The following is a 13,562-nucleotide window of genomic DNA, read 5'->3' as shown; positions in this document are numbered from 1 at the left end:
AAAGAATTCTAACAGATTTGTCAAGCATGACCTCCCCTTGACAAAGCCAAACCAATTCAGCCCTATTTTACCATACACACCCAAGTATCCCACAATCTCAACCTTAATAATGGGCTTTAAAAACTTACCAATGACAGGTCAGGCTAACCAGCCTATAGTTTACTGTCTTGTGCCTCCTTCCCTTCCTAAACTGGAAAACATTGCATGTTTTCCAGTCCTCTGGCAACCCCCCTGACTCCAGTGATTCCTGAAAAATCACCACCAATACATCTACAATCTTCTTGGCCATCTCCTTCAGATCTCTGGGGTGTAGTCCACCTTCAGACCTTTCAGCTTCCCCAGCATTTTCTTTTTATTGGCGACCATTACACTTACTTCTGTCCCTGACCATCATGAAGTTCTGGTTTGCTACTGGCATCTTCTACTGTGCAAACTGATGTAAAGTACCTGTTCAGTTCCTCCCCCATTTCTTTGTTCCCCATTACTACTTCTACAGCCTCATTTTCCAGCAGTTCAATATCCACGCTTGCCTCTCTCTTACCTTTTTGGACATCTTAAAAGAAAACTCTTGCAATCTTCTGTTAAAGGTCTTTAAGGTAACGAAAAGCTTTGATCAGGTGAATGTATTTTAAAATATTATAATTTTGGGCAGTTCAAAACTAGGTGTCATAAATGTGTTCTGAGGAATGTTCACCGGATCTTAAATGTTAACTTTTACTTCTCTTCACAGATGCTGCCAGACCTGCTGAACTTCTTCAGCAACTTCTGTTTTTGTCATAAATGTGGAATGATCATTATTAAATGCAATTGGAAATTCATGGGAAATTTCTTTACCTAAAAAGTGATTGGAATGTGGAATGTGCTATCACTCAGAGTAGTTGACGCAAATGTAGATGTAGTGATCTAACTGAACACATTTAAGCATAGATGTTAGCAAAATGTGCCAAGTTTTAAGTTATTACGGGGTGGTTTTGTCAGTGCAAACTGTGCAATTATTCAATTCAATGCATTCCTCATTCATGAATTCGAAAGAGGATTTTAGTGAAGGTCCTCTTTGTTAAACCATGCTCACTTTGATGTAGTATCTTTATAAAAATTTGAAATGAAGCTGAAGGATAATTTGGACATTGTGAATTGCAAACTGAGTTTTATCAGTAACGTGTTTTCTGTTTATTTTTCTTTAGTCTCCATAGCAAGGCGTGTTCAGGATCCACTAGCTGAGTTGGTGAAAATTGAGCCAAAACACATTGGAGTTGGAATGTACCAGGTAAGATATCCATGATCTGTTTTGTGAAGGCAATCTGCTTCACCATCAGCTGCTATAATAAAATGGACACTTTCGGAGCATGGCTTTATAATTAAACATCTGCCAGTTTTCAACGATTTTTATAAGATTTGCACAGTCAACCAAATGGCCAATAAATGTTCTAAAGCTTTTTTTGTCCCCCTCAGTAGGTTTTACCATAAATGATCCAGACTCTCAGAAATAGCTGCAGCTACCTTTTTACAGTCTGTTAAAAAGCCATCAGATTTGCCCTGTAACACAATCCTCATAGCCTTTTCCTTTCGACATCATTACAGTGATGTGTTTCAGTGCTTTGTGTAAACTGGTACCGGATATTGATCCCATGCATATAAAAACCCTGTGCTTGCATCATTCCCAGCATTATTTTCATGGTATTCCATCATTACTTGTGTTTAAGTTTTGGTGAGCTAACATGTATGTTTAAATATTAACATTGTCATTCAATGGGTTTGAGTAGTGATGGTTCGTCGGTTATAAAATGGTGTACCATTGCCATAGGATATCAAAGTAAATTGTCATCACCTTTTGTTTTAAGATTCAGGAAATAGTTCCTTTCTTCTCTGCCAAGCTGAGTAGCCTACCCAAATGTACCATTAGTGATGCACACGTTAATGCAATTTGAATTAATATTTATGAATAGGTTGGAGAGATTTTGAATTGTTTATAACATGATTCAGTTCTGTAATTTATACTGAAACTAAATCCTTATCGAAGTAGTGTGGTCGTGAATTGTATTTTCTATTTGCAGCATTTTCTACCTCACCCGGATATTTTTGACTTTCATCTTCTGAGCTGACCTTCTCGATAAAGTTTCTAATAGCAAGTTTCCATAAGGAATATATGTGCCAGGGTAGTGAATTGTAAAATGCTGCTGTAGATAAGTAGTTCAAGCAGTGGGTCCCACCTGAGACCTTATCATACTACTGGTGGCAGTCACTAAGGACAAATTGTCCGATTGCAAAGTAATTTGTTCAAAGTATACTTTTAAAAAAGGCATCCAAATAGATTCATAGCCTAGAGGTCTGCGTGACAGCCTTCTGACTCATTACTCATGTTAATTTGCACCACATCGTCAATTCTGTGCTCAATATCAGCTTGGGTAACTCTGGAAACCAACCTTGCATAACAGTTTTTGGCATGTTTGCTGTGGAGGAAGATCGTGGACTGGGAATGGACATGCAGTTTTCCCTGGCCCCTCTTCTCGGCCTGCTGAATTTGTCATTTTTGCCCTCCTTCTCCCAATGCCCTTCCAAACGGTGAAACTCCACGTGTCGAGGTCTTCATCGACTGTCTCCCAGTTGTCAGTTTTAATATCTATTATCTTCAGAAACAAAATCAGAAATTGCTGGAAAAACTCAGCAGTCTGAGAGCATCTGTGGAGAGAAAGCAAAGTTAACATTTTGGGTCCAGTGACCCTTCTTCAGAACTGACTGTAGCTCAGAAAAGGTTGACATATATGCTCGAGAAGGGGTTGGGAAGGAGGAAAGAATGAGCAATAGGTGGAGATGGAGTCCAGATAGAGAGAGAGCAAATCAGTTGGGCAGAAAAAGGAATCTGTAAAAGTCAGCCTGGAAGAATGTAAAGCTACTAATAGGGGCACTTTATCTGGGGTTCAATTCCACCTATTATTTACTCTCTTCCCCCTTCACTTGCCTTTTCTTTTTTCCTAGCTATGATCAGTTCTGAAGAAGGGTTGCTGGACCTGAAACATTAACTCTGATTTTTTGCCACAGATGCTGCCAGACCGGATGACTATTTTCAGAAATTTGTTTGTTTCTATTTTAAAGCGTCCTCTGTGCGTTTAGATTTTGCTCCATTATCTTCATATCTCCCTCCCAGGTATGGTTGTAGTGGAAGTATGGACATCATTGTTTGTAAGCCAGTTGCCATTCCTACCCGGAGGCTACACAGCTCTCATCTGCCTGATGAAAGTAACTGGGCCAGTGCTGACATTGTTGGTTTAGCATGGGTGTTTGTTGATGGAATAGTACACCCCAGGATCTGCGAGCTAGAGTCATAGAGATGTACAGCATGGAAACAGAATCATGGGCGGCACGGTGGCACAGTGGTTAGCACTGCTGCCTCACAGCGCCAGAGACCCGGGTTCAATTCCTGATTCAGGCGACTGACTGTGTGGAGTTTGCACGTTCTCCCCGTGTCTGCGTGGGTTTCCTCCGGGTGCTCCGGTTTCCTCCCACAATCCAAAGATGTGCGGGTCAGGTGAATTGGCCGTACTAAATTGCCCGTAGTGTTAGGTTAGGGGTATGGGTGGGTTGCGCTTCGGCGGGTCAGTGTGGACTTGTTGGGCCAAAGGGCCTGTTTCCACACTGTAAGTAATCTAATCTTCTGTCCAACCTGTCCATGCCGACCAGATATCCCAACCCAATCTAGTCCCACCTGCCAGCACCCGGCCCATATCCCTCCAAACCCTTCCTATTCATATACCCATCCAAATGCCTCTTAAATGTTGCAATTGTACCAGCCTCCACTACTTCCTCTGGCAGCTCATTCCATACACATACCACCCTCTGTGTGAAAAGGTTGCCCCATAGGTCTCTTTTATATCTTTCCCCACTCACCCTAAACCTATGCCTTCTAGTTCTGGATTCCCTGACCCCAGGGAGAAAACTTTGTCTATTTACCCTATCCATACCCCTCATAATTTTGTAAACCTCTATAAGGTCACCCCTTAGCCTCCGACACTCCAGGGAAAACAGTCCCAGCCTGTTCAGCCTCTCCCTGTAGCTCATCCTTCAACCCTGGCAACATCCTTGTAAGTCTTTTCTGAACCCTTTCAAGTTTCACATTATCTTTCCAACAGAAAGGAGGCCAGAATTGCAAGCAATATTCCAACAGTGGCCTAACCAATGTCCTGTACAGCCGCAACATGACCTCCCAACTCCTGTACGCAATACTCTGACCAATATAGAAAAGCATACCAAACGCCGCCTTCACTATCCTATCTACCTGCGACTTTCAAGGAGCTATGAACCTGCACTCCAAAGTCTCTTTGTTCAGCAACCCTCCCTAGGACCTTACCATTAAATGTATAAGTCCTGCTAAGATTTGCTTTCCCAAAATGCAATACCTCGCATTTATCTGAATTAAACTCCATCTGCCACTTCTCAGCCCATTGGCCCATATGGTCAAGATCTGAGGTAACCCTCTTTGCTGTCCACTACACCTCCAATTTTGGTGTCATCTGCAAACTTACTAACTGTACCTCTTATGCTCGCATCCAAATCATTTATGCAAATGACAAAAAGTAGAGGGCCCAGCAGCGAGCCTTATGGCACTCCACTGGTCACAGGCCTCCAGCCTGAAAAACAATCCTCCTCCACCACCCTCTGTCTTCTACCTTTTGAGTCAGTGCTGTATCCAAATGGCTAGTTCTCTCTGTATTCCATGAGGTCTAACCTTGATAATCAGTCTCCCATGGGGAACCTTGTTGAAAGCCTTACTGAAGTCTATATAGATGACATCTACTGCTCTGCCCTCATTAATCCTCTTTGTTACTTCTTCAAAAAACTCAATCAAGTTTGTGAGGCATGATTTCCCACGCACAAAGCCATGTTGACTATCCCTAATCACTTCCCAATAAATGTCAGACAGCAAGGATGGAAACTATCCATCCTTTTCTCAAGCTGAGTATTGTTGTTTTGTTTTCACCTCTATAGAAATGCACACTGAAGATACAGGCTTTGTAGACACATGGTTTGGTCTCTCACTCTCACTCAGTTGGCCTTAACACCTAGAGATTTTATAATGCATTTGATTTCAGCATCAAGTGATAGATTGCTAATAGTTATAGAGTTTAGATATGTGAAGCTATCAACATTGTCCAAGTTTTACATTGTCAATGCTAACAGGTTATGATCTGAGCTATGGACATGTCTGCCTGATGCTAATCATCAAACCAAACTACACAGACAGAAAATAATCTGTCCACTTGCTGTTGAAAATGTTCCTCAGTGTGGAATGTTAGTGCAGTCTGATGACTTGGTGTAACTTTGTCTTTGATCTTGGGCAAGCAAGGCTCAGCTTTCCATCAGTTACATTTTTAAGCAGACACTTTCTGAAGATGACCTGAAGGCATCATTATATTCGTTCAAGGGTGGTGGACATTGCTGGCAAGGCCAGAATTTATTGCTCATGGCCCTGAAGAGAGCAATCATGGACTGTCTTCTTGAATGACTGCAATCCTTGAAGTGAGGCATACACTCCATGTTATTATGGAGGGAGTTCAAGATTTTAACCCAACTACAGTGGAAACAATGGAAATATATAACCAAGTCATGATGGTGTCTGACTTGGAGGGGAATGTAGAGCTGGTAATATTCCCATGATGCACTTATCATTTAATGTGGCAGAGGTTTCAGGTTTGGAAGGTGCTGTAGAAATAGCTTTGTGTGTTGTCATGGTGGCTCTTCTAGATGGCACAAACAGCTGCAATTGAGCATTGTTGATGATGGGAGTGAACATTGAAGATGATGCATGTGGTGCCAGTCAGGTGGGCTGTTTTGTCCGAGAAATTGTCAAGCTGCTTCAGTGTTGCTGTGGCTGCACCCAACAGGCAAGTTGATAATATTCCATCTCTCACTTGACATAAGTCTTAGAGATGTTAGAAAGATGTCAGGAAAACAGGAGATAAATTGTTTGCCACAAAATTCATAACCTATGATCTGCTCTTGTAGTCACAACGTTTATATAGCTGGTCCAGTCCAGTTTCTGAACAATAGTAAACTCCCAGATGTTGATAGTGGGGTTTTCCAGTAATGGTAATGCCATTAAAGTCAAAGAATGATGGTTGGAATTTCTGTTTTTGGAAATAGTCATTGTCTGACTCAAATGTTACTTACCCTATACCAGCGCAAGTCTGACTGTTGTCTATGTTTTGCTGCAAATGGTGCTAAACATTATTCAATCATCAGCAAACATCCCCACTTCTGACTTTGTGAAGGAAAGGAAGTCTTTGAAGCAGTTGAAAATGGTTGGCTCAGGATAGTACTATGAGGTGCAGGGTAACATTCCTCCACCAACCAAACCATTATCTTTTGTGCATCCAAGCAACAGTGTTTTCTGTCAGTGCCTTTGACAGTGGTTTTGCTGGGCTGGCTTCATGGCATACTCCATTAAAATGCAGCCATGAAATCAAAGGCAGTCTCTGTTGCATCATTTGATGAAGTCCAAATTTGAATATGATCACAGCCAATCGAAGGATATGCCAAGGAGTGTCTGTGCAAGAATGCTATCCTGCTGATGACCTCACTGTGGATCTCAAAGGGTTCTGATGTTACCCTAAAAGGTGACTATGCCCAACATGTTGACCTGGAAAGGGAAGATTTGATTGTTAGGCAGTGTTGCATGTCAAATCCACAGAGGAAGTGCTTGGCAGAGCGAGTGACTAACTTGAGTTTTTCATCTTTATTGTCAACACAAAGCCTTCCCGGGTCAGGTATCAATAAAAACAAAAATCTCACATTTATGTGGCCTCTTACACCTCTTCGAAAAATACTTCACTTGCAAAGTATTTATTTGAGCAACAGTAAATGTCACCATATTCGGCAAATGATTTGTCATTTTGTGTATTGCAAGTTCCAATGAATCACAATTAAATGACTGTTCTGGTTTTGGTTGTGTCGACTATGGGATGAGGATTGGTAGTTGTGGGACCTTTATAATTTATCTCAATCACTTCAACAGGGCAAGATTATACACTGTATTTCCCCTGAATGGGGCTTTCTTCTACAACGTCTTCACTTTGAGATGTAAAAATTATGTATGAAAGCAAGCCAATGCTACAGTACAGGAGAATTGTGCATGGCAATTCTTTGGGGTTGGTTGAAGCATTTTCAGTTGTTAATTTTATCTGAAAAAGACTTCCTGAGGCATGGAGGTGAAGAAAGAACAAAATATATGCAATGTGTTTTGCTATAGTTTACCTATTTGTTGATTCTCTAATTTTTGATTGTCATGTTTTCCTTCCTCAATCACTTAAAGATCTTAGAACCTTGAATTATATGACTTCCTTTCTGTGGAATATGGGGATTGACTCTTGTGAAATTCAGGATTGGTGCCCATTCATTTTTGTTTTCAATGTGTTGTGTGTATTGAGGAATTGGTTTAAAATGAGAATTTAACATTTTGTGAATTGCCCTGTAAGTCAGAATAGTTATTTCTGATTAGTTGCAACTGAATCAGAAACCGTCTGCAAATTGTGATTAACATGAGGATTTCCTTAAGTTTAGGCAAACTTTTATTTGTACATTTTACAACTAAAGTGAAACATACGACGTCCAAAAATTGTGAATATTGGATAACATTTTAAAAGATAATTTAACATGTTTGTTTCAGGTATTCTTCTGCAATAAAAGATAGTTGCAACATGTTACAATATATCAAATGGTGAATACAGTACAGCATCTTCAAAATGAAAGAAAATTGCTCATCTCACTGCAACTTTACTACTACTGAGAAGTTGTCTAAATGCTTTTTTTTGGATATCAGAAATCTTCAGTCTCTTCACTTACCTATCATAACCAGTAGAGCTTTCATTGTCTTTTGCCCCATCAAATTGACAAGAGCTGGAAATGACTCAAATTTGAGAGAAATTTCCAGCTCTGACAAATCTTCAGTTGCATCCTCTGCAGTCTTTGTTTCCAAGTCTTTCAAAGAAGGAGCAGTATTTGGATCAGTTATCTTTCTACAGGTGACATTAGCAGTCATGTATTAGATGCATTATTTCTGTTTTTCATGGTATAATTGGCTCCAGCATTTGCATGATTGAAGTAATATTAAATGGTAATAATTAAACCTTCATATGTGAAAGATGAAGAGTCACATCATAGCAACTGGAGGTATATCTAGGTTTTGTGTCATACAAACATTATTATTGCATACAACATTTCCTTTCTAATTTTCTGACTTTTCACCTTTATTTTCATAGGTTTGATGAAACAGCATAATTGTAAAGTCTGGTGTTGTTGCAATTGTAAATGTGTTGGGTGTTAACAAATCTGGCAGCACTTCTTCTTCTGTGTTTTATCATTCTTGACTATTTCAGCTCACAGCTTTTGTAAGCAAGATTGAATCTCAGTTTTAGTGGCACAGGTATCTATTTGATGCTTCAAGGCATTCAAAGTTGACTTCTGAAGGCAGCTGCCAAGTGAGATTTTCTGAGCATTCATGTTACTGAGTTATCAATCTTGATGGTGGGACTCTTTGCCACTGTGCCTGAATTTTATCTTTTAAATATTTGAGCATGCCATGCAGTCTGACTCTTCAGTGCAATGTTGAGGTATGCATATTGTCAGGAACATCTTTCAAAGATGTTAAGTTGAAGTTCCTTGTGTGCACTCAAGCAGAAATAAAAGATTTCATGGTGCCAGTCTTTTGGTGTCTTGACCAATATTTATCCCTTAACCAACATTACTTAAATGCAGAAAGAAATCTGATCATTAACTTTGTGTTTCTTGCTGTGTGCAAATAGGTCTGCTGCATTTCCATTACAGCAATGACTGCACTTCATAAACTAATTAATTGGCTGTAAAGCACATTTAGGCATTCTGAGGTTCTGAAAGTGATGTAGAAATGGAAATTCTTTCTTTTCATAAAACCACCCAAGCAGTATTTTATCATCATCATACTGCTCATGCTTTATTTTCTATTATGGTTCTCATTTCTTTGCCAGTTCTTCAAGATACCCTATTTGCCTTTCTGGACTCAAGAAACTTGACACTCTGAATTGCAGTAGGTCTGGTGACTATTTCAAGTCTCTATTTTTTCAAACTGGTTAAAACATCTTGCTCATATAGAAATGCAAGATTTCTTTTTTGATTAGCCATACGGACAACAGACTTCCATTTCTTCAAATACTAATGTAGTTGCTATCTCTGAACTCAAAGCGAAAGCCTCTCATTTAAAGATGACAAGTCTCATTAAACAGAATTTCTCTGTTTTCCAGTTTGGTGAGTGGCAATACCAATAAAACAAATTTTGCATAAAAGCAAATAAAGGGGAGCAAAAATAAACTTTAGAAATGGTTGCATTAAAGCAGAAGAGTTTTGAAAAAAAAGTGATTAGCTACTGATTATGGAATAGTTTTAAATTTACCTTAATCCAATCATTCCCAATGTGGGGGTCAGGACCCGAGTGGGGTCACGAGTCCTGAGACAGCTGTGGTGACCTTGGAGCTCAGTCAAGTTGTGACAGGTATGTTTATACTTTAATAGGCCTCTGCTGTCACACTCCTCTGCGGAGTTGTGAAAACTTTAAAGCCTCAAGATGTGGTCTCAGTGAGGAAAGTTCAAGAACATTGCCTTAATCTCTCAAAATTTCAAACTCTCGATTTCCTAAAGTTAGGAAACTCTTAACTCTAAAAGCGTATTGCATGTTTAGGATTTTTTTTCTGTCTGGTTAGTATTTCTTCTCTACTAAAGATACCAGAGATAGATTTATGCATTTCACAAATGGATGTTTTTTTTGTCGAACTATTCTGTTAAGTGCATTGTCATTGTATCACTTGACTTGTTCTTTTTATTTTCCTTGTTGCAAGCCTTTAGTAGTCTCACATTACTAATTTAACTTCAATCGTTAACAGCAGTTGTCAGTTTACACAGGTCTTAAGAATGGGAGCTGCTGCAGTACTAATATGTTGATCTTTGACCTGAGAATCAAAGTCTTTTTTGTGCATAGCATTGTGTTTTCAGACTTATTTGTTCAAATTCACCAGAATTTCTGCTCTTTCTCTGTTATAGATTATTAATTAATTAAGACTGTAGAAAGTTTTTCTGTTAGCACCTAGTCAAATTTAATTTAGCGATTACAATGCAAATTTTCAAAAACTGGCTTTTTAAAAATATCTTTTGCCATTCTGTTCTATCGGCTTCTGACTTCTTCATTTTCAACTAAAGTAAGCAAACTTGAGTAAAGATTTAGATGGAAAAGTGCTTTAGAGAATTTCTCCTAGTAAACATCACCATCTAATTTTATGGGATTTTAAAAAAAAATCATTGATTGTTAGTACCACTGAAACCTGATTTCCTTCACTTCTCACTATGTCTTAATTTGTATAGTAATTTCTTCAAGTATTTGGATTTCAAAAGCCATTTTAGGATTTAACTGCATTCTGTAACATTTATTCTGGTGCCAGCCCACAAAGTGACAAATTTCCTATTTGATGCAATTCCTACTATAACCAGTGACATCTAAGCTATCAACCTGTGACTTGTTGATCCAATGCTATGATTGCTATATGTTCTAGGTGTTGCCAAGTACTCTTGTGAATAGAAGAGATTGACATTTCCAATTGAAGGAGTATCACTTATACCCTTGCCGCCGTTTGTACATTAACAGCTTGAGAATTAAAAGGACACCATTAAACGATTAAAGCCCTACAGGAAAGAATGATTCCGACTGTCATAATATTATGAAACACAGCATTTTAGGTCTGTAAAGTTGCAAGTGAATATATTTTTCAATATTTCGATGTGGGCCGTGTTGCCCTCTTGTACTTTCCATCACATGATGTGTTGAACTAGCTCCTTTTGCTGCTGCTAGCTCTGTGGTGATAGTGGTCTGTAATGATTAATGGTAAGATGAAAGGCTAGTTAGCTTAATATCTGTTTATGGGAAATTGGTAGAATCTATTATTAAGGGTGTAGTAGCAGAGCATTTATAAATGTATAATTGAGCAGGGTTAGCATGGCTTCATGAAGGGGTAATCAAGACAAGCAAATTTATTAGAATGCTTTGAGGAAATACCAGCTGTTTGGATGAAGAGGAAGCAGTGGATATAATATATTTTGATTACCAGAAGACATTTTATAAGGTACTGCACCTTAGGCTACTTACTAAATTCAGAGCTCATGGTGTTGGAGGTAGATATTAGATGGATATATTAGTTGAAATTAATGGGCTGGGAGGGGTGTTTTCGTGATGGCAATCTAAGTATTGGAGTGCCACAGGGATTAGTGTCGAGGCTGCACTTATTTACAGTGTATATAATGAGTTGGATTAAGTCAGAAATCACACAATACCAGGTTATAATCCAACAGGTTTATTTGAAATCACAAACCTTTGGAGGACAGCCACTTTGTCAGGCGACTTCACCTGACAAAGAGGCTGCATTCCAAAAGCTTGTGATTTCAAGTAAACCTGTTGAACTATAACCTGGTATTGTGTGACTTATGATTTTGTCCACTACAGACCAACACCAGCACCTCCACATGATGATTTGGATGACAGAAGTGAATGTGCTATCACCAAGCCAGTGGATGGCACAAAGATCAGTGGGAATGCAAGTGCTGAGGATGACTCAATGAGTTTGCAGAGGGATGTAGACAGATTAAACGAGTGGGCATTAAATTTATCAGCTTGAATATATTCTGGGAAAATGTGAGGTAATACACTTGAAGGAAGAATAACAGCTGAAGATTATTTAAGTGGAGAAAGACTGTAGAAAGCTGAAGCACAGAAGGATTGTGTGAGCCATAGAGTCATAGAGATATACAGCACAGAAACAGACCCTTCGGTCCAACTTGTCCATGCCGATCAGATATCCCAACTCAATCTAATCTCACCTGCTAGCACCAAGTCCCATATCCCTCCCTATTCATATACCTATCCAGATGCCTTTTAAATGTTGAAATTGTACTAGCCTCCATCACTTCTTCGGACATCTCATTCCATACACATACCATTCTCTGCGTGAAAAAGTTGCACCTTCGGTCTTTTATATCTTCCCCTTCTCACTCTAAACCTATGTCTTCTAGTTCTGGACTCCCCCACTCCAAGGCAAAGACTTTGTTTATTTATCCTATCTATGCCCCTCATGATTTTATAAACCTCTGTAATGTCACCTCTTGCCTCTGACACTCCAAGGAAAACAGCCCCAGCCTGTTCAACCTCTCCTTATAGCTCAAATCCTCCAACTCTAGCAACATCTTGTAAATCTTTTCTGAATCCTTTCAAGTTTCACAACATCCTTCTCATAGGAAGGAGACCAGAATTGCACGCAATATTCTAAAAGTGGCCTCTCCAATGTCATGTGCAGCCACAACATGACCTCCAAACCCTTGTGCTCAATTCTCTCCTGACATATAAATCATAAAAAGCTAGCATCTAAGTTCAGGTTACACGACAGATAATAGAATGTTGGCCTTTATTTCAAAGGGAATAGAGTATGAGAATGGAAAGATCCTGCTAATGCTCTGTTAGACACGAGTCAGACTGCAACTGCAATGCCATGAATGGTTTTGGTCACTTTATCTAAGGAAAGGTACTGGCAGTCCAAAGAAGGTTGACTAGGTTGATCTGGTAATGGGGAGGCAATATCTTAAGAGAATGAGAGTCGAACTTATTGAAACATGATAGGGTAGATGCAGAGAGATTGTTTCCCCATGTGGTAGAGGTCTAGTACCAGAGTTAGAAGTCACCATTTAAGACCATGATAAGGAGGAATTTCTTCTGAGGGTGGTCAGTCAGTGGAATTCTTTATTGCAGAGGGCTGTAGTGACAAGGTCATAAAGTGTATTCAAAGCAAAGATAGATTTTTCATTTGTCGGGAAATTGAAGTTATGGGAGAAGACAAGAAAATAGAGTTGATGATTATCTGATCAGCCATGATCTATTTGAATGACTGAGCAGACTTGATGTGCCAAATGGCTTAGAATGGAATTTCATAGAATTCCTATAATGTGGAAACGCCATTTGGCCCAACAAATCCAAACCAACCTTTTCAAGAGTAACCCACCCAGACCTGAACTAATGGACCTAACCTATACATTCCTGAACACTATGGACAATTTTGCATGGCTGATTCACCTAACCTGCACATCGTTGGATTGTGGAGTTAAACTGGAGCAACCAGAGAAAACCCGCCCAGATATGGGGAATAAGTGCAAACTCCACACAGTCACCTGAGGCTGGAATCAAACCTGGGTCCCTGGTGCTGTGAGGCAGCAGTGCTAACCACTGAGCCACTGTGTCTACTTATGCTCCCACAACATGGTCTTAAGGAAGGCTATACTGCAATTTTAACAAGGGTGGTGCACATCAAGTCATAATTTTCAAGAACTCAACCCAACTTTAGGAGACAAACACCTGCAAATGTATCTGATTTGGAAATCACATGCTACGCTTTCCCTGTATCTCATGATGTCAGTACCTAGAAATCTATTGATCTTAAATGTAGTAAATGACTGAGCTTCAACAGCCCTCTGGTAAAGAAGTCCCAAGATCCATTACATGTGCGTGT

General features: G+C 39.5%; 1 protein-coding gene across 1 annotated transcript in view; it reads left to right on the top strand.

Moving 5' to 3' along the window:
* Positions 1-13,562, top strand: part of srbd1 (S1 RNA binding domain 1) — a 265,465-nt gene that overhangs the window by 125,306 nt on the left and 126,597 nt on the right. Inside the window, exon 16 of the mRNA XM_060830869.1 lies at positions 1,185-1,267. Coding sequence (XP_060686852.1) covers positions 1,185-1,267 — 83 coding nt within the window. The remainder of the gene's footprint in view (positions 1-1,184; positions 1,268-13,562) is intronic.

The sequence above is a fragment of the Hemiscyllium ocellatum genome, chromosome 10 (genome assembly GCF_020745735.1).
Source record: "Hemiscyllium ocellatum isolate sHemOce1 chromosome 10, sHemOce1.pat.X.cur, whole genome shotgun sequence".
Taxonomy (NCBI): domain Eukaryota; kingdom Metazoa; phylum Chordata; class Chondrichthyes; order Orectolobiformes; family Hemiscylliidae; genus Hemiscyllium; species Hemiscyllium ocellatum.
This window is presented reverse-complemented; position numbering and strand designations above follow the sequence as displayed.